We start from the raw sequence: 24,368 nt of genomic DNA, 5'->3' as shown, positions 1-24,368 counted from the left end.
AGACATGAATGTAGACTGATGGCACATCAAAACTATTGAAAACAGGTTGTGGCACAGACTACAACAAACTGTTTACGACAGGGACAAACAAAGCTTCGTGCATCAAAAGGAGAGTATGATTGCAAGAGGGGGTAATTCACCGCTTGTAAAACATATGGTCGTATAGATGTATTAAATCAGTGTATCGTGTTAGTAATTGGTGGGTATTTTGATGTCTGTAGGTGATGGGAAACACCGTGGACACAAACACGTGCAGAATTGCAATTCTGCAAGTCAAAACACCAACTCTAGACACAAGAAGGATTAAAATCCCAAATTAAAACACTTTCAGCCATTCAAATTTCCACTTTTATTTTGTTTGTGACATATAGGAAGGATTCCACCTCTGGTCTAGTCAAAATAGGGGCCAGCATTCAGTGACTGGTTTCCGTAGATTTCTTCTTAACACAGCAATCCCTTCTATCATCACTTGTCGATGCATTGCTTGGGAGGCTGGAAGATGGCATATTTGACATTTTATATTGAACAACTGAGGTACAGCAACCATCTTGTATGAAGATGGACTTACAGAGACAAGAAGGATTGAGCAGTTATTTACTTTTTACAGTGCTTGATTGCTCTGCATTAGTGGAGTGTTAAACTAGTGAGAGGGAATATTTACCAAATTTTGATGGTAACCAAAGGGCTACAAATGGGGACAGTGATTATTACTGCCACACCAACTGGCATTAGCCAAGAAATTGATATCCTATCTGTGGATCTGTTTGTAAGATACAGGTGGTGACTGCATGGTGCCATGCCTGCAGTGACTGCATGCATACATGAAACATAGTCAAAGACTAAGCGCCGAAAGAAATAGAAGTGTTAGTTAGGCGGGTCTGAATTCATTTTACTTTATGATTTAAGTACAAAGCTGAAATCTCATATCAGACTGGAAATGTGCAGTTCATTTAGAAGTCAAGACTATTTTGTCAGGAGTACATCCCATGGTCAAACTAGTGGATGAACGTATTGCACAGTTGCTGAGTGTCTCTCATTCAAAAATGGTTGCATTATATGAAAGAATTTGGTCCACACACTGCTACAAGAAACAACGATAACAATCGAGTTTGAGGATGCCAATTGTCTAGCATCATTCCATCGTACTTAGCAACAAGCATCATTCCATTGTACTTATAAAGGATTTGCATTCATTGTGCACACCACAAAATACTCAAATTATGATACACCTCTGGTCCAGACAATACTTCACGTATCACAGATAATAGCAGACCAACATAAGTTCATCTGTCACTTGACAATTATTTCTCATGGTCTTCAGTGTTTTTAAAGTTCCATAAGCACAACTATAATTTTACATGGATAAGATATTACCACTCCAACCATTCTGCCAAACTACACCCAGAATCAATAACCGAAACAGAATAGGTGGCTTCATAGTAGGATTACACTTAGAGTGCAATGCACCACCCATTAACCAATGCAAGTATCTCACCAGTACCATCTCAATAATGTCTACAACTATTGGTCACCTTACTTGTAAAGAAACTATCTCTTAAAGTATCCTCCCACTGGAGTAATTGCACTCGTCTACATCAGGTTCTGATAAGGAATTGTGAATATGACTTTTGAAACTCACTTAACTAACTGAGCTTATGAACTTTCATTTGAATAACAGATGGGAAAAAATTGAATGGCTTCAAATCTTAAATATACTATAATCATTTTATTTATTGTTAATGAAGTTTATTTAATGAAACATTGTTAAGACAATCTATGAATTCATAATAATTATTTGAACAATCAGAAAGAAATGTGATTAGTTACATGAATAAAAACATATGTGTCCTCTTTTGTATACTATCAAACAAAAGCCACGTTATTTGACAAACATATATTTCCAGAATGAGATTTTCTCTCTGCAGCGGAGTGTGCGCTGATATGAAACTTCCTGGCAGATTAAAACTGTGTGCCCGACCGAGACTCGAACTCGGGACCTTTGCGTTTCGCGGGCAAGTGCTCTACCAACTGAGCTACCGAAGCACGACTCATGCCCGGTACTCACAGCTTTACTTCTGCCATTATCTCGTCTCCTTTCAGGAGTGCTAGTTCTGCAGGTTCGCGGGGAGCTTCTGTAAAGTTTGGAAGGTAGGAGACGAGATACTGGCAGAAGTAAAGCTGTGAGTGCCGGGCGTGGGTCGTGCTTCGGTAGCTCAGTTGTGGTAGAGCACTTGCCCGCGAAAGGCAAAGGTCCCGAGTTCGAGTCTCGGTCGGGCACACAGTTTTAATCTGCCAGGAAGTTTCAAACATATATTTGTTTTTTTTCTACACTTATATTGCTTACATTTATCCACAGAAGTATCACAATAGAAATTATGAATAAACACTTAACCCTACTCATGACATGACACAAAGAGTAATCAGTTTCTTCAAACACAATATTCCCTCCAAATTATATGTGGGTATAATCCCTTAATCCTGTCGGTCCATGAATATCACAGCAAGTATGCTCCTGGATTGGTTATCCACAATATAATAACTGGTTCTGTATATAACAAGTGTCATTTTTTCTTTTGCTTCTTTAACAATGATGACTGAAGGTAGGATTAGTAAGTGTGCGTGTTGGGTACTGTCGGAGGGGTACAAAAATTTCCGCACTTTCTGTGAACCAGGCATTGGCACAGGGCACCAAAGGAAAAAAAAAAAATAAAACGTATATTATTTAGTGTGCAAGGCTTAGCACTGTGTATTAATGAAGTTAAAAAATTAAACTAGAAATTCTAGACTGTGAAATTCATTATCATTATTTTTGTTTCTTCATTCCGTTGTATCTCAGCTTAATATTTCCTTCTTCAAAAAGCTGAAGATGCCTACCAGTAATTAATGTATGATATCTGTTTGGAAAAATGATTTTAAATTTATCATCAAGCTACATACAAATTTTTTCACCATATCTAGTATTTAAATGTCCGCATCCTGTCATTTACTTCTAGCTCACTAACTTTTCTACGCTGATATGAAACAGTACTACTCAAGCTATTGAGTTAATTAAGGAAAAAATTTCTTATTTTTCATGAAGAACAGAAAACATGCTTAAAAGAATGAAAAGAGGTTAAGAGTAACTGAACAGTACCTGTATGCCAGATATGAATATTTGTATAATAATTCAGTACCTGTATGCCAGATATGAATATTTGTATAATAATTATAACTTTATTCAAGAAATATTAGATAAAGAGGAAAGAGATTGTTACTTATATTTAGTAAGACCTGATATATGAAAAAAATCAGGTTTCTTATTTTCTGATTTTGATATTTTTCATGATTCTTGAAATTAGAGAAATCTAGAGAGGAAATAGATTTAGAAAACAGAATACAATAAAAACATTATTCCATTGTTATAATACCTGATATAGATTTCATTTGTAAATGAGAAGATATAGAAAATTTATTTTAATATCAATATGACACTGTATCATAATTTTCTAGAACCACTCTTTTATCACACTGATATGAAAATTCTTTGTTAACTTGGTTTTGATGAATTTTTTTGTTTTTACCTCTCCATTTATTGTATCTTTTCTTTCACTTCACTCTCAGTTAATCTTATCATAGATTTGTGATTCAGCTTTTGAATATTCCTATAGTTGAAAGTATATCCATTTATCGTCCTAACAGTATTTTTATCATTTTTCTCAAAATAGTAACTTTTAGGTTCAGTTGAAGACCAATCACTAATCCAATTATTTCATAACTCATCAATTCATTAACCTAACATACATTGTTTTTCTGCAGTATTTTTACCATCATCAATATATACTATACTATCCGTATCAAAATATACAACAGATTCTTCCAGTGATTGAAGTTTTCCCGGCGTATTTCCAATTTGAACAGTGCTCGGGTATCTGACCGGGTAGCGTCGTAATTTCTCCACAAATTACAATGCTACGTGGTCGGATACCCGAAAACTGTTCAGATTCTTCCAGCTTATCTAACATGTATGCAACCCAACCTTGGATTTGATGTAGTGAATGCAGCAATAAAAATTAATTGTAGCATTGTTATTTTTTACATAATAATCTTAGAAATTATACTTCATTTGAACCATATTCTCATTAATAAAATGTTTATCTGTATTATCTAATCATTCATCCAGTATCATCTCATACAACTGGTGCAACTCTGTAACATACTCAGTTTTATTCATAATTTGTCATTGTGCAAATTTTCCCCGTAATTAATGTAGACATATCTCGTGAAGAGTTTGACAGAGCACTGAAAGACCTGAGTCGAAACAAGGCCCTGGGAGTAGACAACATTCCACTAGAACTACTGATGGCCTCGGGAGAGCCAGTCATGACAAAACTCTACCATCTGGTGAGCACGATGTATGAGACAGGCGAAATACCCTCAGACTTCAAGAAGAATATAATAATTCCAATCCCAAAGAAAGCAGGTGTTGACAGATGTGAAAATTACCGAACTATCAGTTTAATAAGTCACAGCTGCAAAATACTAACGCGAATTCTTTACAGACGAATGGAAAAACTGGTAGAAGCCGACCTCGGGGAAGATCAGTTTGGATTCCGTAGAAATGTTGGAACACGTGAGGCAATACTGACCTTACGACTTATCTTGGAAGAAAGATTAAGAAAAGGCAAACCTACGTTTCTAGCATTTGTAGACTTAGAGAAAGCTTTTGACAATGTTGACTGGAACACTCTCTTTCAAATTCTGAAGGTGGCAGGGGTAAAATACAGGGAGCGAAAGGCTATTTACAATTTGTACAGAAACCAGATGGCAGTTATAAGAGTCGAGGGGCATGAAAGGGAAGCAGTGGTTGGGAAGGGAGTGAGACAGGGTTGTAGCCTCTCCCCGATGTTATTCAATCTGTATATTGAGCAAGCAGTAAAGGAAACAAAAGAAAAATTCGGAGTAGGTATTAAAATTCATGGAGAAGAAGTAAAAACTTTGAGGTTCGCCGATGACATTGTAATTCTGTCAGAGACAGCAAAGGACTTGGAAGAGCAGTTGAACGGAATGGACAGTGTCTTGAAAGGAGGATATAAGATGAACATCAACAAAAGCAAAACGAGGATAATGGAATGTAGTCAAATTAAATCGGGTGATGCTGAGGGAATTAGATTAGGAAATGAGACACTTAAAGTAGTAAAGGAGTTTTGCTATTTAGGGAGTAATATAACTGATGATGGTCGAAGTAGAGAGGATATAAAATGTAGACTGGCAATGGCAAGGAAAGCGTTTCTCAAGAAGAGAAATTTGTTAACATCGAGTATAGATTTAGGTGTCAGGAAGTCGTTTCTGAAAGTATTTGTATGGAGTGTAGCCATGTATGGAAGTGAAACATGGACGATAACTAGTTTGGACAAGAAGAGAATAGAAGCTTTCGAAATGTGGTGCTACAGAAAAATGCTGAAGATAAGGTGGGTAGATCACGTAACTAATGAGGAGGTATTGAATAGGATTGGGGAGAAGAGAAGTTTGTGGCACAACTTGACTAGAAGAAGGGATCGGTTGGTAGGACATGTTTTGAGGCATCAAGGTATCACAAAGTTAGCATTGGAGGGCAGCGTGGAGGGTAAAAATCGTAGAGGGAGACCAAGAGATGAATACACTAAGCAGATTCAGAAGGATGTAGGTTGCAGTAGGTACTGGGAGATGAAGAAGCTTGCACAGGATAGAGTAGCATGGAGAGCTGCATCAAACCAGTCTCAGGACTGAAGACCACAACAACAACAACATCTCAGCAACAGCATATTTTCCTGGATCCCTTTTCTCTTATCGGATTCTAATAAAATATCTAATTATTCTTTAACTCTTTTGATATACACCTCATTGGTTTTAAAATCATGTGGACTGGCTTCCAATTTTATATTCTTAAAGTCTTTTACATAATTTTTAAACAATATGTTTCTTTTATTTCTAAAATCCTATACTTCATTGACATCTAAAATTTTGTATTCTTTTTCCACAGCTTCCTTTCCTTCATCAGTTGTCCATGTTCCAATAAGGAAATGACAGTTTTTGATTTTTATCAATCTTTATCTGTACTGGTAAAACTGGATTATACAATCCTGTAGCGGGCAACACCTTACATTTTAAAAATCTGTACTATTTTTGACATTAATGCCTTAGTCTATATATTTTTGTTGAATGTCATTCAGGATAATACTCATAATATCATACAGTTGGATAAAGGGTACGCACATCACTGTTTTATTTTCATCTTAACACCATCTGCTTTAGCTCTTAATTTTATTGTATTTGTACAACCACCACTAAAAGCATCTCTTGGATTTAGTGGTTTGACATCTTTGGGTAATTGTTTTAATTTCTTTAGTTTTTTTCATATTCTGTTGAGTTTACCCAATCACATTCCCATATTTCCACTAAATTATATCCAGAATTTCGCTATCTCACTACTTCTTGTTAAAGTGCTTTAATATTGCTTGTCTATTGACTCTTTATTTTTGTTGTTAATCATTTCATCTTTGAAATATATTTTTGCAATTATGCCAAAAACAGTCATGGTATTGATAAACAGTACTTGTTTCTTTATCTAAACCATCTACTTCACCATCATTAAGAGCACATTGAATATTATAATTGTTTAAATTGTTTAGCCAAGCAGTAGTCTCTTTAATAATTGTTTAAACTATTTAGCCAAGCAGTAGACTCTTTACTGTAATTTTCTTTGTCCTCTCTGTCCGATACAGCAATTGTTCTGACGGACAAATATTTTGGTCTGTATACAGCCATGCAAACTCCAGCAATTAACAGAGTGGATCACTATTAGTTATCTTCAGGAATTTTTTTCTTAAGTCAATACAAGTCCAAACAACCTAGCGCACTGGACTCGCATTCGAAAGAATGACAGTTCAAAACCATGTCCAACCATTCCGATTTAGGTTTTCTGTGATTTTCCTGAATCGCTTCAGGCAAATACTGGGATGATTCCTTTAAAAGGGCACAGCTGATTTCCTTCCCCATCCTTCCCTAATCCTATCAGATCGATGACCACGCTGTTTGGTCCCCTCCCCCAAACCAACCAATCTAAACAATGTCTTCTCAATATATCTACATCACAATTACAGTATTCATTGATTTCTTTCCTCATATTGAACACATAATTTTCTTTAACTTTGTTGCACAAGTGTGAAATTAACTTCGAAGCAACATTTATTGTCTGGTGTGTTCACACAGTGCAATCTGAGAATACTCTATAAATGTCAGAATTCAACAAATATATAAAACTTAACACAAAATCAAAGACATTGCATTGAAATGTACAACTTGTACACTTCTACACCTTAATACACTACACTGCACAAACACTATACAGCCACTACATCACTTTTCCCCTAAGTGTTAACGATATCTGCGATTAAACTTGATATGGCATCTCGATTTCGTGGCAACTGTCGTTGGTGTTGTGGTGTCGTCACTTGTAGAACTCAATGCCCATGGCAGGTTATTGGTGGCATATGGCAGGGTAGTGGGTGGTTTGGATGTGTCCATAAATGGTGTTTTAGCTGATTTGTGTGCGCAAGTATTGGCAGCTTTAAAGGTAGGTTTTAGGCGGCCAGTGGAAACTGTTGTTGGTGTTCCCATGACGTTCATTCTAAACATTTTATCATCCCTGCTTAGTACAGTATATGGTCCATCGTACATGATAGTAGAGGTTTACGTACTGTGCCGTGCGTAACGAACACTTGTTTGCAGCTCGACAAATTGGCTAAGACAATTGGGTAACGAGTCACTTTGATCCTTTTGTTGCAATAGTCTTGAGTTGTTGCATCTATGTGTGTAACTGACTGAAAAAAGTCTAACACATTGATGATTGTGTTTAGCAAAACTCCTTTACTACTTTAAGTGCCTCATTTCCTAATCTAATCCCCTCAGCATCACCCGATTTAATTTGACTACATTCCATTATCCTCGTTTTGCTTTTGTTGATGTTCATCTTATATCCTCCTTTCAAGACACTGTCCATTCCGTTCAACTGCTCTTGTATTCCGATCAACTTTTATGGCTGTGTGGAGGTTCGGCAGCATGATCGGTAGTGTCTGAATCTCCAGCACTGTGACTTGTGACATCAAAGAGATGCTTTGAGCCAACAGTGTAAGTGTTCTGTCAAGCCATTTGCAGCCAGGTGGTAAGCAGTTGTCCGGATGCATTTCATACCTAACAAGGTGATGAGTGGCTTGAATATAAAAGATTCGAATTGCCTGCCCTGGTTGGTAGTGACGAGTAATGGTACACCAAAACTGGCTATCCATCCCTTTAGAAATGTAGTGGTGGTGGTCTCGGCAGTGATATCAGTCATGGCGAATATCTCTGGCCAGCGAATTAATCAGTCTATGACAGTCAGACAGTAAGTACATCTCTCTGACAGCGGCAACAGTTCACTCATGTCAATTGAACATGTTCAAACAACTGATTACGTGGAACAAATGTTCCAAGTGGTGCCCTAACATGACGATGCAGAGGGATGTACTAACATGGCGAGTGATCTTGTCATGCTGCCAGTGTTCCACACACAAGTTTTTTACACCATTTGCACTGTAGCACAAACACCAGAGTGAGACAGGTCATGTTGTGACACAATGGCTGTCAAAAACCTTGAGTCATGAAGGGTTGTAGCTTCATTGAGATACGCCACAATCCAAAGCCACACTTGTTGGAGGCACTTGAATGCAACATAGCTGAAGGCTTGATGGCTGGGTCAAGACATCTCGGAGTTCACCAACAGACTGTTTTTCTACAGTTAGTGCCTCGTAATCGACTAAATGACGAAGGTGGCATGGTGACACTTTGTCCGAGCATTGAAGAAATGCATTTGGGAGCGGTTTGTGGTCCATGACAAGAGTGAAGTGTCTGCCTTCAAGCATGTGTCTGAATTTTTTTATTGAAGTGTGTGCCACATACAGTTCGTGGTGGTAAGTAGACCAGTTCTGTTGTGAGCAAGATAGCTTTTTGCTGTAGAATTCCGAAGGTTGTCACTGTCGCTGATGCACCAACCATTAAGGTGAGTGCCGCTTGTGAGGCAGTGTGTACCAACAGAGTGGATTCGGCCATAGCAGACTTTACATTGTTGAAAGCTGTCTTGCCTTCACTGTTCCACAGCAGTCTGCCACCAGGTGTATGCGAACTGTGTATTAAATCATTCAGCAGGGCTAGTGATGTGGAAGTAATCTTTTGTCAATTCTTTCAAATCAAATTTTTTGTGAAGCTACTAAGTGGGACTTGGACAAAATTGCTGCTATTTACAATTTTTTGTTCTAAATGCTGTATCTCTAATAATGTCAGTTTAGTTACTGTGTAGATGGTATTACGGTATTATTGTATTTTCAGCAGAGTATTTCAGAATGAATTGTGAATCATAACATTGAGAGCATCAGCTATAAATGTATACTTTTGATATTTATGAGATATCGTCCACCTACAGAATTCATAATTTGTCTTAAATTTGTAAGCAGTATCACCATTAAAATTGTGAACTATTATTAGATTTGGAATATGTATATCAATTTCTTGTTTCACTTTGTAATCAAACCACATGTATCTGTAAGTATTAAAAAAAGGAATCCTTATTGGTATCCCTTTTTACTACATTTAAACTGTTTACCTGCAACTATTTTTTATTTTTATTTTATTTATTTATTTGTTACATTTCCAGCACTGGAAAACACAATAATCTTGGTATTCTCTTTTAATGTAACAACCACTTTTACTACAGTTTTGGCATCCTTTGACTATATATTCTTCACCAAAATTTCTTTCACAACACCACCATTTTGTGTTCTGTGTTGTATGTAACACTTACGATTTTTAATTTTTACTATGTGTTTCTACATATTTCAAAGTCACATTTATGTAATTCAGATCTCAAACAAATCAATTTACGTTCTTGACCTTTATAAACATCAACATTATATCAGAATATTTTGATTTTTATGCAGATAGATTTTTATTGCTATCTTAGGACCACTATAGATAACTGAATTGAAATTTTCAGCACACACAACATTTATATGGATATCTAGTAGTTGCTCAACATTTTTAATCTCATCTAGGGTAAATTCACCTTGTATTCTCCTAACTAGTTCTTAACTTTAACTGTAGTTTGTTTGCTACCCAGGACATTGATTTTCATTATTATTAATTCTTGTAATACACATTGTAGTCTTTTTGTCTCAGTTAAATTTATTATTTTATTACCTCTGCTGCCTGTAAGAATTGCTAACATGTGAATACTAAACTTGATGTTTGCTATATCAGTAGATTCAGCAGATGATGTTGTTGTTGTTGTTGTTGTTGTTGTTGTGGTCCTCAGTCCTGAGACTGGTTTGATGCAGCTCTCCATGCTACTCTATCCTGTGCAAGCTTCTTCATCTCCCAGTACCTACTGCAACTTACATCCTTCTGAATCTGCTTAGTGTATTGATCTCTTGGTCTCCCTCTACGATTTTTACCCTCCACGCTGCCCTCCAATGCTAAATTTGTGATCCCTTGATGCCTCAAAACATGTCCTACCAACCGATCCTTTCTTCTAGTCAAGTTGTGCCACAAACTTCTCTTCTCCCCAATCCTATTCAATACCTCCTCATTAGTTACGTGATCTACCCACCTTATCTTCAGCATTCTTCTGTAACACCACATTTCGAAAGCTTCTATTCTCTTCTTGTCCAAACTGGTTATCGTCCATGTTTCACTTCCATACATTGCTACACTCCATACAAATACTTTCAGAAACGACTTCCTGACACTTAAATCTATATTCGATGTTAACAGATTTCTCTTCTTCAGAAACGATTTCCTTGCCATTGCCAGTCTACATTTTATATCCTCTCTACTTCGACCATCATCAGTTATTTTACTCCCCAAATAGCAAAACTCCTTTACTACTTTAAGTGCCTCATTTCCTAATCTAATCCCCTCAGCATCACCCGATTTAATTTGACTACATTCCATTATCCTCGTTTTGCTTTTGTTGATGTTCATCTTATATCCTCCTTTCAAGACACTGTCCATTCCGTTCAACTGCTCTTCCAAGTCCTTTGCTGTCTCTGACAGAATTACAATGTCATCAGTGAACCTCAAAGTTTTTACTTCTTCTCCATGAATTTTAATACCTACTCCGAATTTTTCTTTTGTTTCCTTTACTGCTTGCTCAATATAGAGATTGAATAACATCGGGGAGAGGCTACAACTCTGTCTCACTCCCTTCCCAACCACTGCTTCCCTTTCATGCCCCTCGACTCTTATAACTGCCATCTGGTTTCTGTACAAATTGTAAATACCCTTTCGCTCCTTGTATTTTACCCCTGCCACCTTCAGAATTTGAAAGAGAGTATTCCAGTTAACATTGTCAAAAGCTTTCTCTAAGTCTACAAATGCTAGAAACGTACGTTTGCCTTTTCTTAATCTTTCTTCTAAGATAAGTCGTAAGGTTAGTATTGCATCACATGTTCCAACATTTCTGCGGAATCCAAACTGATCTTCCCCGAGGTCGGCTTCTACCAGTTTTTCCATTCGTCTGTAAAGAATTCGCGTTAGTATTTTGCAGCTGTGACTTATTAAACTGATAGTTCGGTAATTTTCACATCTGTCAACACCTGCTTTCTTTGGGATTGGAATTATTATATTCTTCTTGAAGTCTGTGGGTATTTCGCCTGTCTCATACATCTTGCTCACCAGATGGTAGAGTTTTGTCATGAATGGCTCTCCCAAGGCCATCAGTAGTTCTAATGGAATGTTGTCTACTCCCGGGGCCTTGTTTCGACTCAGGTCTTTCAGTGCCCTGTCAAACTCTACACGCAGTATCTTATCTCCCATTTCATCTTCATCTACGTCTTCTTCTATTTCCACAATGTTGTTCTCAAGTAAATCGCCCTTGTATGAACCCTCTATATACTCCTTCCACGTTTCTGCCTTCCCTTCTTTGCTTAGAACTGGGTTGCCATCTGAGCTCTTGATATTCATACAAGTGGTTCTCTTCTCTCCAAAGATCTCTTATTTATCACGCAAAACGTGAACATATTTTCGAGTGTTAGCTGATGCTTTGTATCCTGTAGAAATCAGATAAAAAAATTTTGGATTTGCAGTTGTTATAATCAACTTAACTCCTTTTCTGAAGTTAGTTCTCATTTTAGCTACTTGTGCCATAGAATTAAGTGCTTTCGTTATATAATCTGTTTTTTCAGTAATGGTATCGAATTTATTAGCATCATGAAAGATAATTTTAGAGTCAGCAGACCAAGCATTAAATTTTTCATTAAATTTTGGTCATAATTCTGTAGTCTCAAATAACTCTCGTTTTTTGATGGTTTGCTCTCTCTCTCTCTCTCTCTCTCTCTCTCTCTCTCTCTCTCTTGCTCAAATAGTTGACTACTGAATAGATGTATTTGAGTTAGTCTCACAATTTTTTTCTTTTCTCAGTGGTAGAGTTTTCTCGGAAACATCATCATCAAACCTGTAAAAGTAATTTGTATTAGGTACACATTTTGGTCTTGATATAGTGTTTTGGAATAATTCATTACAAAAAGGAAACCCCTGTAACACAGTGAAACTAATTAAATCTGATTTCTTTAATTTGCTGTAGTCACTATTACCAAGATTTGTAGTAAAATTTCTGACACAGTCTACTTCCATGATATTGAAGTTATTTGTATTGGTAGGGATAGATGCAAATGTTATATTACATGATCTAATTAAACCAACCTTTCTTACTTTACTATACCCCTTAAATTATTTCTGCTACTGCCATCACGAAGTTGAGTGAGTGTAAACTATCTCAAAGTCTGTTCCATTTAAGAAGAAAAATTATTATAAGATTTGTGAAGTATAGAAATTTAATGAAAATAACGAATGTAGTGATTGATTAAAGTTCATTATCAGTTAATTTTATGTGTTTGGCTGACAGTAAATGTTTTTTGAGACTTTTTCAGTTATTTCTTTTCCAACCTTACACACCATTTTCATTTTTTGCCTGTATTCTCATTGAAAAATCTTACGTCTACGTGAGAGCTTGTCCGTAGATGTAGGATTTAAGTAGAAAATAGACAGTAATTTTGATACAGCAGGAGGCGTCATGTACACAAAGTCATGAACTCCAAAGAAGCATTGTTTGGCAAATTTTTGTTGGCGTATGCATTCCCCAGTGTTGAATTGATAGAAGGCACTAGTAGTCAGAAAACTTTGGGCCACTTGCCCTTTCTTCAGTCCACTGCCCATATTGATGGCACACCAAGGCCTTTGCTACTCGTAATACCGGCTGCTGCAATGGTACACGCACTATTGTTGTATTGGGTTGCTTCTGAAGATTAAAATTCCAAATAGTAGAAAATTGCATCGAAGCACACAATTCGTAATCCGACACAGGGTACAATTAACCAAATTATGTTGCTGTAGAAGATGATTTTAGAGATAGTTTATTTCCTGTCTTCAAGTTTTGTAGCATGTAAGCTTTGGATCTTTTTCTAGTGGAGTTTCCTACTGAGGATGTAGGGAAGTATGAAGAAGAATAAAAAAGCAGTAATACGTAATATTATGTAGCATAAAGTAAAAATACAATAAATGTGTAATTATAGTGAAATACATAAAAAAAGGTAATGATAAAATGAAGTATATCAGTGCTGGCAGTATAATTCTTGGCACTTGCACTGTTCACGTGTGAAGGAAAAGACTGTATAATTACATAAAATCCCGCACACTGTTTGTTAATTCTTCATTATTATAATCTAAATGTTTCAGCTCAGATCTCGAAAGACAATCACAACTTTCTGTGCTTCTTTTCTTTGAACATCACCTTCAGCAGTGTCTTGCACATGTGAAAAAATACTAATTTACACAGTGTTTCTGGCCTCCTCATGTTATATGGTTAAATGGAATTGTAAACACAGTGAAATTTTATGTGCCGTTGTTTTGTTGTATTATGTGGTCGTCAATCTCACACTAGCATGATTAACTAATGGATGAAATATTGTATCAATTTCAGGTTGAAAAGTTTCAGAGTGGAAAACACCTTGGTACAGAGTTACTGAATTCTGCACAGGATATCTTAAGTACCCGCAGGGAAGTGAAGGAACTAATGAAGAGATGTGTAAAACTTGCCAAAAAGTTAGAAAAAGCTGTGCTTGAAGGTGCTACTGGCATAAAGGAGCAGCCAGAATTGTTATCAGATGGGTAATTATGTTCGCTTATCACTATAATCTTTTAAGAACAACTCCCAGGGCATCTTGCGAAACCACGTATTGCTAAATAAATAAAATACTCATAATTTCCATAATCAGTTTCTTCTTTGAAGATAGAAAAAAAAGTAGTTGTGGTAAGAAAAGGAGGGAAGGGGAGGGGGGGGGGGCAGATCACTTAGAACCGATGGAACCAATGTTACTAATATACAGCATTAGTTGACTTCACAATCACAATGATGCTTCATCAGCCTCTCTTAATTTCTCTTTTTACAGAGTCAACCACTTTCTTTTAATACAGCGGTCTGGCTGAATTGCACAAATCTTAAAAAGTATATTTTCCCCTTACATTTCCCTGCATTGTAAACAAAAATGTGGAAAGACAGATACTTACTGCAGCTGATTGATACACAGTGCATAGACATGTCTAGCTGCACAAAATATTGCGCCAGGTTTCAAGTAAGTTCGTATTCTTTTTTTGTTTTAAATGCTCATACTTTCAAACATCTAAATGCACTCCCCTAGGGCTGTGAGAAAATATTTGTATTACAGGCCTGTCCCTCTCATTCTGAGGTCTGGGTGACTTGCCCTTTGGGTCATTCCATGTAAGTCACCCAGGCCTTGACACCAACCATGTCAGATTTTGATGAAACTTGGTACAATTACTTCTTTTATCATCCTGAAAGCACTTGTAAAATTTTTTTGCTCTATCTCTTATAGTTTTTTTTTATAAATTTTTAAAGTTTTTAGATTTGGCGTTGTTTCAGCAGTCGGAAATCGTAACTTAAACGTGTCCTCACAACTAAAAAAATTTGTATGTTAAAGAATACTCAAGATATCAGTATGAAATTTTGGAATAAGTTTGTGTATTATATCTAAATGTTAAAAAAATTACCATAAAGATATATTAAAATCTTCCAAATGAAAAAAAATTACAAGTAGTTGTTGGTTTTTTTTTTCTTTAGTTTTACAAAAACTGCAATATCTAGAGTCTCAGACCTGATAGAAAGCTCAAATTTGTTTTAAAACACTCTTAATTGTATAGGCTATTAGATAAAAGAAAAATTATGTTGGCTTTTTAACCTGTTCAATAGTTATCTAATTTTTTAAATAATATTGATTATATTTTAAAAATAAAAAGTACCAAGTGACTTAGACACCAAAAATAAGTTTTTGTCTTCTTGGAGTAACAATGTATGCTTGGATTTTGTTTTGTTATTCCTGTGTTTTGAAGTAAAAAATTATTACAGTGTTAAATAGTGCTTGGATAGTATTTTATTAAGTTTATTCGAACTTTCAGTAAGTACTGTTACTTAGTTTACAGAGATTCTTTTCCAATATCCTATAAAAGTAACCAGAACAGTAATCAGACCAAAAGTGAAATCAGTATGTCAGATATTCAAACCTGTAGCGTAGGGTTATTTAAAAAATCTGACTGTTTCCAAACAACCTACACACCTTCAAAAAAGTTACAACCGGTACCTGAATTGAGTGAGGAAGAAAAAAATTTGATCCACTTACAATCTGGAATTAATCTGTGTGAATTTAAGAATACATTTTCACACCACAGCTACTAATTTTTAAATGTTTTTGAAAAGTATCAAACAACATGTGTAGACCCACTAAAAAAAACACAAAAAGTCCATCAAAAGTCGTTGAGAAGTGTAGGCTTGGATCTTTCTAAACAATTACTGACAAAAAATAGTAGCATAAAACCTGGACAAAAGCTTTGCTCAACATGCCGTAACTTTTGTGAGGAAAAATTAAGAGTTGAAGTCAATGAAAGTGAAACAGATGATGAAGTCATGGTTGAATAAGAATCATTGGAATCCAGAAATGAATCCCTCGTACAAACAAACATTGCTCTTGATAATTTAGGTTTAACACCGATAAAGCTTCATGGCTTGTCAGAACAAAGTAAAGGGTCTTATTTTAAAAGGAAGGTTAGTAGTATTGAAAAGACTGCAAAAAAGGCGGTTTCAAAAGCATTAAAATATGATGCACCAAGTTCTGATGATGACGAAGAAGATACAAGTGTGGTTGAGAAAGCAAATGATTTTGATGTAATGATTTCTCTTATGAAAGAGAAGATGTCATCTGTTGGAGGTCTAGAAAAATCCAGATTCTGACCTTGGCTCCAGATTCTTGGAGTCTAAATAAAGTGATGAAAGAATTTAATGTAAGTGAGTACATGGTGCGACAAGCTAGAAAGCTAAAATCTGAAAAGGGTATTTTGGAAACTCCTGGTCCAAAAAAAGGTAAAACTCTTTCTAAAAATACAGTAAGACTTGTAACAGATTTTTATAAAAAGGATGAAAGTTCCAGAGTGCTACCTGGAACAAAAGACAAAGTAAGTGTTCAAAAAAATGTGTACATGCAAAAAAGACTCATTTTGTGTAACTTGAGAGAACTCTATTATTCTTTCAAATGGAATAATCACGAGGTAGAAGTAGGTTTTTCAAAATTTTGTTTCTTGAGACCTAAATGGTGTATCCTTGCTGGTGCTGCAGGCACACACACTGTATGTGTATGCAGTATCCACCAGAATGTTGAACTATTATTGGATGCTGTGAAAATTGAAGAATCTTATAAAGACCTAATTAAGATGCTTGTGTGCAACACGGAAAACCAAAACTGCATGCTACATCATTGCGACAGCTGTCCTGCAAATGCTGCACTAACTGAGTACTTAACTGAAAAACTAAGTGAAGATTATGATTTAGAAGAAGAAATTGTATTCAGTTAGTGGATTAACACAGACAGGGCAGAAATGATCAAACAGTCTATCAGTGTTGAAGACTACATTTCTTTATTGGTTAGGTCATTGGAAAAGCTCACCCCGCACTCGTTTATAGCAAAATCCCAATCAGCAGCCTTTAAAAGATTGAAAGAAGATCCACCACCCAAAACAGCAATTATTGTGATGGATTTCAGTGAAAATTATTCCTTTGTTATACAAAATGAGATCCAAAGTTACCAATGGAATAGAGGTGGTTGTATTCTACACCCAGTTGGAGTTTTCCTAGGAAATGAGGAAAACAATGTTTTTGTTTCCAACCACTGTTTTATTAGTGATGACCAAGAACATGACACTGGTTTTGTTAACTTTGTACAAAAAGAAATTACAAAGTGGCTGTCATTACATCATACTGACATTGACTCAGTTCACTACTTTACAGATGGTTGTGCTAGGCAGTACAAAAATAGAAACAGTTTTAAAAATTTGATTGAACACTTGAGAGACTTTAATTTGAGCCCCAACACTCTTTTTTTGCAACAAGTCATGGGAAGTCAATTTGTGATGGCCTAGGAGGAACTGTTAAAAGAATTTTAAGGAAAGCCAGTCTACAGCTTTCAGATGAAGAACAAATAATGACAGCAATCAATGTGTACAAGTTTTGTGAAAAAAATATTGAAAACATTCATTTTCACTTTATTGACAAAAAAGAAGCTGATTTGCTACGGTTAAAACTAGAAAAACGTTTTTTCAGCAACCCGAACCATTCCTGGAACAAGAAGTTTTCATAACTTCAAACCACTTCCAACAAACAACCTTGAAATTAGAAGGACTACAGATAGTGTAAAACCCTCCTTAGTCTTTTCTTTCCATTCTTCTTCTGATTGGGTTTGTGTTGAACCATGCAAATCATGATGGTAACTGGTACTTTGGACAGGTAAAAACAATATTCAATGATGAAGAAGATGCAGAAATTCTATTTCTACATCCTTCAGGACCAGCTGCATCATTTTATTGGCCTGAAAGAGAAGATTCTTGCATAGTGCCTTTGGAGCACATAGTCTGTGTAGTAGACGCACCTCAATCAAGCGGCACTGGAAGAATGTATTACTTCAAAAAAGACTGTATCAAAAGAACTGAAAGCTCTTGGATGAAGTGGAAAAACAGTTTGAATCAGCATTAATGTTTATTAAAAAGACAAAATTACTCAAAAAATTCAATGTTTCAAGCAATCAGTTGGGTTATACATAAGTGTTGTAAGAACACTATCTTTGTACATAATTCTAATGTAAGCTACTATAATTAATAAACATGTTAAAAAGCCATCATTATTTTTGTTTTATCAAGTAGCCTATATGTTTAAGAGTAAATTAAAACAAATTTGAGCATTCTATCAGGTCTGAGACTCTAGATATTGCAATTCGTATAAAACAAAACATCCGTTAAAAAAAAAAAGAAAAAAAAATACATATATATTTTTTTTCATAGAAAATATTAATATATTTTAATAGTATCATTTTTATCTTCAAATATGTATAATAAATAAACTTGCTGCAAAAATTCATGATGTTATCTAAAAGAGTTTTTAAGATAAGCAATTTTAAAGTTTTGAATTCAAATTAAATTTACCATTTCCAAAGGTTCGGAAAACGCAAAACATAAAAATTTAGAAAAAAAATCTATAAGAGATACAACAAAAAAAATTTGCAGGTGTTGTCAGGATGGTATTAGAACCATTTGAGCCAAATTTCATGAAAATCTAAGGAGGTGGGTGTAAAATTTATTTTTTATTGGGTGATTTGATATGGAATGACCCCTTTCTCGTTTAATAGCCGCCAACCTATTTATTTGTTTTATTTACATGTCAAGTTCTGTAGGACCAAATTGAGGAGCAAATCTCCAAGGTCATGGAACATGTCAGTACATGATATTACAGCATAAAAGTAATAACAGATAAAAATGAAATGTTTATGAAGCAAAAAAAGTCAATATATATATATATAAAGAAAGATGATGAGACTTACCAAACAAGAGCGCTGGCAGGTCGATAGACACACAAACAAACACAAATATACACACAAAATTCAAGCTTTCGCAACAAACTGTTGCCTCATCAGGAAAGAGGGAAGGAGAGGGAAAGACGAAAGGATGTGGGTTTTAAGGGAGAGGGTAAGGAGTCATTCCAATCCCGGGAGCGGAAAGACTTACCTTAGGGGGAAAAAAGGACAGGTATACACTCGCACACACACACATATCCATCCACACATACAGACACAAGCAGACATATTTAAAGACAAAGAGTTAGGGCAGAGATGTCAGTTGAGGTGGAAGAGTACAGGCAAAGAAGTTGTTGAGAGACAGGTGAGGTATGAGTGGCGGCAACTTGAAATTAGCGGAGATTGAGGCCTGGCGGATAACGAGAAGAGAGGATATACTGAAGGGCAAGTTCCCATCTCCGGAGTTCGGATAGGTTGGTGTTGGTGGGAAGTATCCAGATAACCCGGACGGTGTAACACTGTGCCAAGATGTGCTGGCTGTGCACCAAGGCATGTTTAGCCACAGGGTGATCCTCATTACCAACAAACACTGTCTGCCTGTGTCCATTCATGCGAATGGACAGTTTGTTGCTGGTCATTCCCACATAGAATGCATCACAGTGTAGGCAGGTCAGTTGGTAAATCACGTGGGTGCTTTCACACGTGGCTCTGCCTTTGATCGTGTACACCTTCCGGGTTACAGGACTGGAGTAGGTGGTGGTGGGAGGGTGCATGGGACAGGTTTTGCACCGGGGGCGGTTACAAGGATAGGAGCCAGAGGGTAGGGAAGGTGGTTTGGGGATTTCATAGGGATGAACTAACAGGTTACGAAGGTTAGGTGGACGGCGGAAAGACACTCTTGGCGGAGTGGGGAGGATTTCATGAAGGATGGATCTCATTTCAGGGCAGGATTTGAGGAAGTCGTATCCCTGCTGGAGAGCCACATTCAGAGTCTGGTCCAGTCCCGGAAAGTATCCTGTCACAAGTGGGGCACTTTTGTGGTTCTTCTGTGGGGGATTCTGGGTTTGAGGGGATGAGGAAGTGGCTCTGGTTATTTGCTTCTGTACCAGGCCGGGAGGGTAGTTGCGGGATGCGAAAGCTGTTGTCAGGTTGTTGGTGTAATGTTTCAGGGATTCCGGACTGGAGCAGATTCGTTTGCCACGAAGACCTAGGCTGTAGGGAAGGGACCGTTTGATGTGGAATGGGTGGCAGCTGTCATAATGGAGGTACTGTTGCTTGTTGGTGGGTTTGATGTGGACGGACGTGTGAAGTTGGCCATTGGACAGGTGGAGGTCAACGTCAAGGAAAGTGGCATGGGATTTGGAGTAGGACCAGGTGAATCTGATGGAACCAAAGGAGTTGAGGTTGGAGAGGAAATTCTGGAGTTCTTCTTTACCGTGAGTCCAGATCATGAAGATGTCATCAATAAATCTGTACCAAACTTTAGGTTGGCAGACCTGGGTAACCAAGAAGGCTTCCTCTAAGCGACCCATGAATAGGTTGGCGTACGAGGGGGCCATCCTGGTACCCATGGCTGTTCCCTTTAATTGTTGGTATGTCTGGCCTTCAAAAGTGAAGAAGTTGTGGGTCAGGATGAAGCTGGCTAAGGTAATGAGGAAAGAGGTTTTAGGTAGGGTGGCAGGTGATCGGCGTGAAAGGAAATGCTCCATCGCAGCGAGGCCCTGGACGTGCGGAATATTTGTGTATAAGGAAGTGGCATCAATGGTTACAAGGATGGTTTCCGGGGGTAACAGATTGGGTAAGGATTCCAGGCGTTCAAGGAAGTGGTTGGTGTCTTTGATGAAGGATGGGAGACTGCATGTAATGGGTTGAAGGTGTTGATCTACGTAGGCAGAGATACGTTCTGTGGGGGCTTGGTAACCAGCTACAATGGGGCGGCCGGGATGATTGGGTTTGTGGATTTTAGGAAGAAGGTAGAAGGTTGGGGTGCGGGGTGTCGGTGGGATCAGGAGGTTGATGGAGTCAGGTGAAAGGTTTTGCAGGGGGCCTAAGGTTCTGAGGATTCCTTGAAGCTCCGCCTGGACATCGGGAATGGGGTTACCTTGGCAAACTTTGTATGTGGTGTTGTCTGAAAGCTGACGCAGTCCCTCAGCCAGTTTACTATCTATCTGAACACCTAGAAATTTGAACTGTTCAGTTTCACTAATCACAAGCCCATTCTGTAAAATTAAAATGTCAGAATTGTATGTTAGAAACTGTGAAAACTGAGTCTTACTGTGATTTAGCATTAGTTTATTTTCTACAAACCTTGAATTTAGGTCATGAACTGCACTATTTGAAACCGAGCCAGTGTTGTGCACAACATCCTTTACTATGAAGCAAGTGTCATCAGCAAACAGAAATATTTTAGAGCTACCTGTAATACTAGAGGGCATATCATTTACATAAATAAGGAACACAAGTGGGCCCAACACTGATCACTGATCCCTGAGGGACACCCCCCCCCCCCCCCTCCCATTTGACTGTATCCCAAGCAGACTCTACATCACAGCCATTCTCAACACTGTGAATAATGACATTTTGCTGTCTGTTGTGCAAGTAAGTGGTGAATCAGTTTTGAGCTACTCCCTGTATTCCGTAATGGTCCAACTTCTGGAGCAATATTTTGTGATTAACACAATCAAACGTCTTAGTTAAATCAAAAAATGTGCCAAGCATTTGAAACTTTTTGTGTAATCCATTCAGTACCTCAAAGAGAAAAGAGAATATCGCATTTTCAGTTGTTAAACGACTTTTAAAGCTGAACTGTACATTTGATAGCAAATTATTTGATATTAAATGATCAATTATTCTTACATACATAGCCTTTTCAATAACTTTAGAAAATGCTAATGGCATAAGAATAGGTCTAAAATTGTCTACATTATCCCTTTCTATAAAGCGGCTTTAATCGTTCAAGAAACTGAACATACCTAAAGGAAAAATTACAAATATGGCTAACAGGGCTAACATGTGCAGCATAGCCCTCCAACGAATCCATGAGAGTCCTTAGTGTTCAGTGATTTAATTATTAACTCAATCTCCCCCTTGTCTGTATCACGGAGGAGTATTTCAGACATCAATCTTGGAAAGGCATTTGCCAAGAAAATTATACGATTCCCTGTAGAGACTAAATTTTTATCTAATTCACCAGCAATCCTCAGAAAATGTTTGTTAGATACTGTACATATGTCAGATTTATCAGTAACAGAAATATTTTTACTGTGAACCGACTTTATATCGTCGACCTTGTGCTGCTGACCAGACACTGCTGACCGTATGGTTTTAATTTTATCCTGTGAATTAGGTATTCTATTTGCATACTACATATGCTTTGCCTTCCTAATAACACTTTTAAGCACCTTACAATACTCTTTGAAATGGACTACTGTACCTTGATTATAACTACTTCTAACATTTCAATATGATTCCTGCTTTGTTCTACTAGTCAGCCACTAGTTCCCATTAGTCAGCCACCCAGAGTGCCTTTTACTGCTAGTACCACGTTTAGAACATTCTAATGGAAAGCAGCTCTCAAAGAGCCTGGGAAATGTGTTAAGGAAAGCATTATATTTGTCATCTATGTTATTGGCACTGTAAACATCCTGCCACCCTTGTTAATTGACGAGGGGTGTTTTTTTTTTTTTTTTTTTTTTTTTTTTTTTTAAACACACTATTGTCATTGGATTAACTTTCCCATATGGTTTGTAATTAAACTAGTGAAAAGAAACTCGCGTGAGTGTACAAAAAATTGCTGTAGAATCACCCTCCCTGTCAGTACTTGCTTTCGCTCATACTGTGGCCCTTGAACACATTTTTGATGTCTTCTTTTGGCACGTTGTTGGTCACTACCTTTCAAGTATCGGAATAGGACTCTTTCTGCAGTGGAAAAGAAAGATGCCCGCTGATGATGAGTGAAGAGAGTTGTCTCCTGAATTCATCAAAGGATACACTGGAGGTTTGTCATAAAGCAGAACCCAAGTCTTGCTTTAACACAGATTGGATTTCAAGCTCTTCACTTTTAGGAAGGTGGTCTTTCATGTCATCATATAACTTGATGGTAACAGTCTTCCCTTCACATATTTCTTCCCCGATGATAAAGTTACAAAAGACGAATTTGATTAGCATCATTTTAATCTTTAATTTTACATCTTTTCTTAATGTTGACCTTGATTTTTTTGATTTTTCATAGGTTTGTTCACTCTATGATGTGATGTTTTGCACAAGGGATTCTACTCAAATCACCACATTTATAACCACTGATGGAAGACGTTAGGATGTTAGGATTACCCTCTGTTGTTTCAGTGAAATTTACTGTTGCAATCCATCTGAAATTCTTAATGTTCTTCTGTGAGAATATGTATTTAACATTTCACGAACCCTCTTCATGTTTGGCAGGTTTTCAGATGTCTATTAGATGATGCCGTGGCGATATGGTCATGGCTCAGGATATCTCCATAGATTCTGCTTTTTTATTGGGATCAAATAATATTAGGAGATAACAGTTATTTTGAAGAGAAAGTTAGATTTTTATTCAGACTGCATAAAACTACAGTGAAACAACATAAATCTTGTTTTATAATTGGGGTGGACGTAAATGATTTAATGAGATACATGGTGTCCATTTATTTGTTTAGCATAGGGCACTGTACATCACATGAATTAATTACTCGTGAAGTGTCTACAGTATGGACATTAAGAATGCATATAATACGTGCAGGTTATATAGAAAGAAAAGAAGGATATACAGATACACCAAATATATATAACCATAGATTGTATTAAAATATCCACAGCCAAATACCAATGTTATTAATGTATTCTACCACCTTTTTGGTAGCATGCAAGAATTTGGAGCAGTCTCTAGAGAAAGCTGTCAGTGGGTAATTTTCAACTGTATGTTTTACAGTCACAGTCGCAGTTGGGAGAGTCGATACAGTGAGTCAGTACAACTGCTGCCATTTGTTCATGTTCTATTTAGAGTAGCCCAGATTTTGTAATGCTTGTCAAATCCAGATTGTGTGGTGGGGAGGCAAGGCATATTATTAAAGGCAGAGATTGACTGTTTGGTCCACTATTTCCAGCGATCATATAAGCTGAATCAAATTTTCATCCAAAACTGTTGCACATTTTAGGGGTTGACGCTAGAGTTCAGTCTTGTTCTCTCACTGCCGAGGATGCCATCATGAATTTGTAAAAGATGGTTGTTCTCGATCTTTTTGAGTTCATTAATGAGTGATTGCCCCTGTCACACATGGAGAGGACCTATTTTCCAGAATGAATTTTTCACTCTACAGTGGAGTTTTCCCTGAGAAGGAGAACTTCTGTGAATTTTGGAATGAAGGGAATGAGGTACTGATGGAAGTAAAGCTGTGAAGA

The 24,368-nt window shown here is 36.9% G+C and overlaps 1 protein-coding gene across 4 annotated transcripts in view; it reads left to right on the top strand.

The window, feature by feature from the left end:
• The window catches only part of LOC126262485 (SWI/SNF-related matrix-associated actin-dependent regulator of chromatin subfamily A containing DEAD/H box 1 homolog), a 208,968-nt gene that overhangs the window by 107,848 nt on the left and 76,752 nt on the right, over nucleotides 1-24,368 (top strand). For all 4 annotated transcript variants that reach the window (XM_049959159.1, XM_049959168.1, XM_049959151.1 and 1 more), the window contains exon 7: nucleotides 14,024-14,211. In XM_049959159.1, coding sequence (XP_049815116.1) covers nucleotides 14,024-14,211 — 188 coding nt within the window. The remainder of the gene's footprint in view (nucleotides 1-14,023; nucleotides 14,212-24,368) is intronic.

This window comes from Schistocerca nitens, chromosome 1, assembly GCF_023898315.1.
Source record: "Schistocerca nitens isolate TAMUIC-IGC-003100 chromosome 1, iqSchNite1.1, whole genome shotgun sequence".
Lineage (NCBI taxonomy): Eukaryota > Metazoa > Arthropoda > Insecta > Orthoptera > Acrididae > Schistocerca > Schistocerca nitens.
The sequence above is the reverse complement of the archived record's forward strand: the minus strand, read 5'-3'. Positions and strand labels throughout refer to the sequence as shown.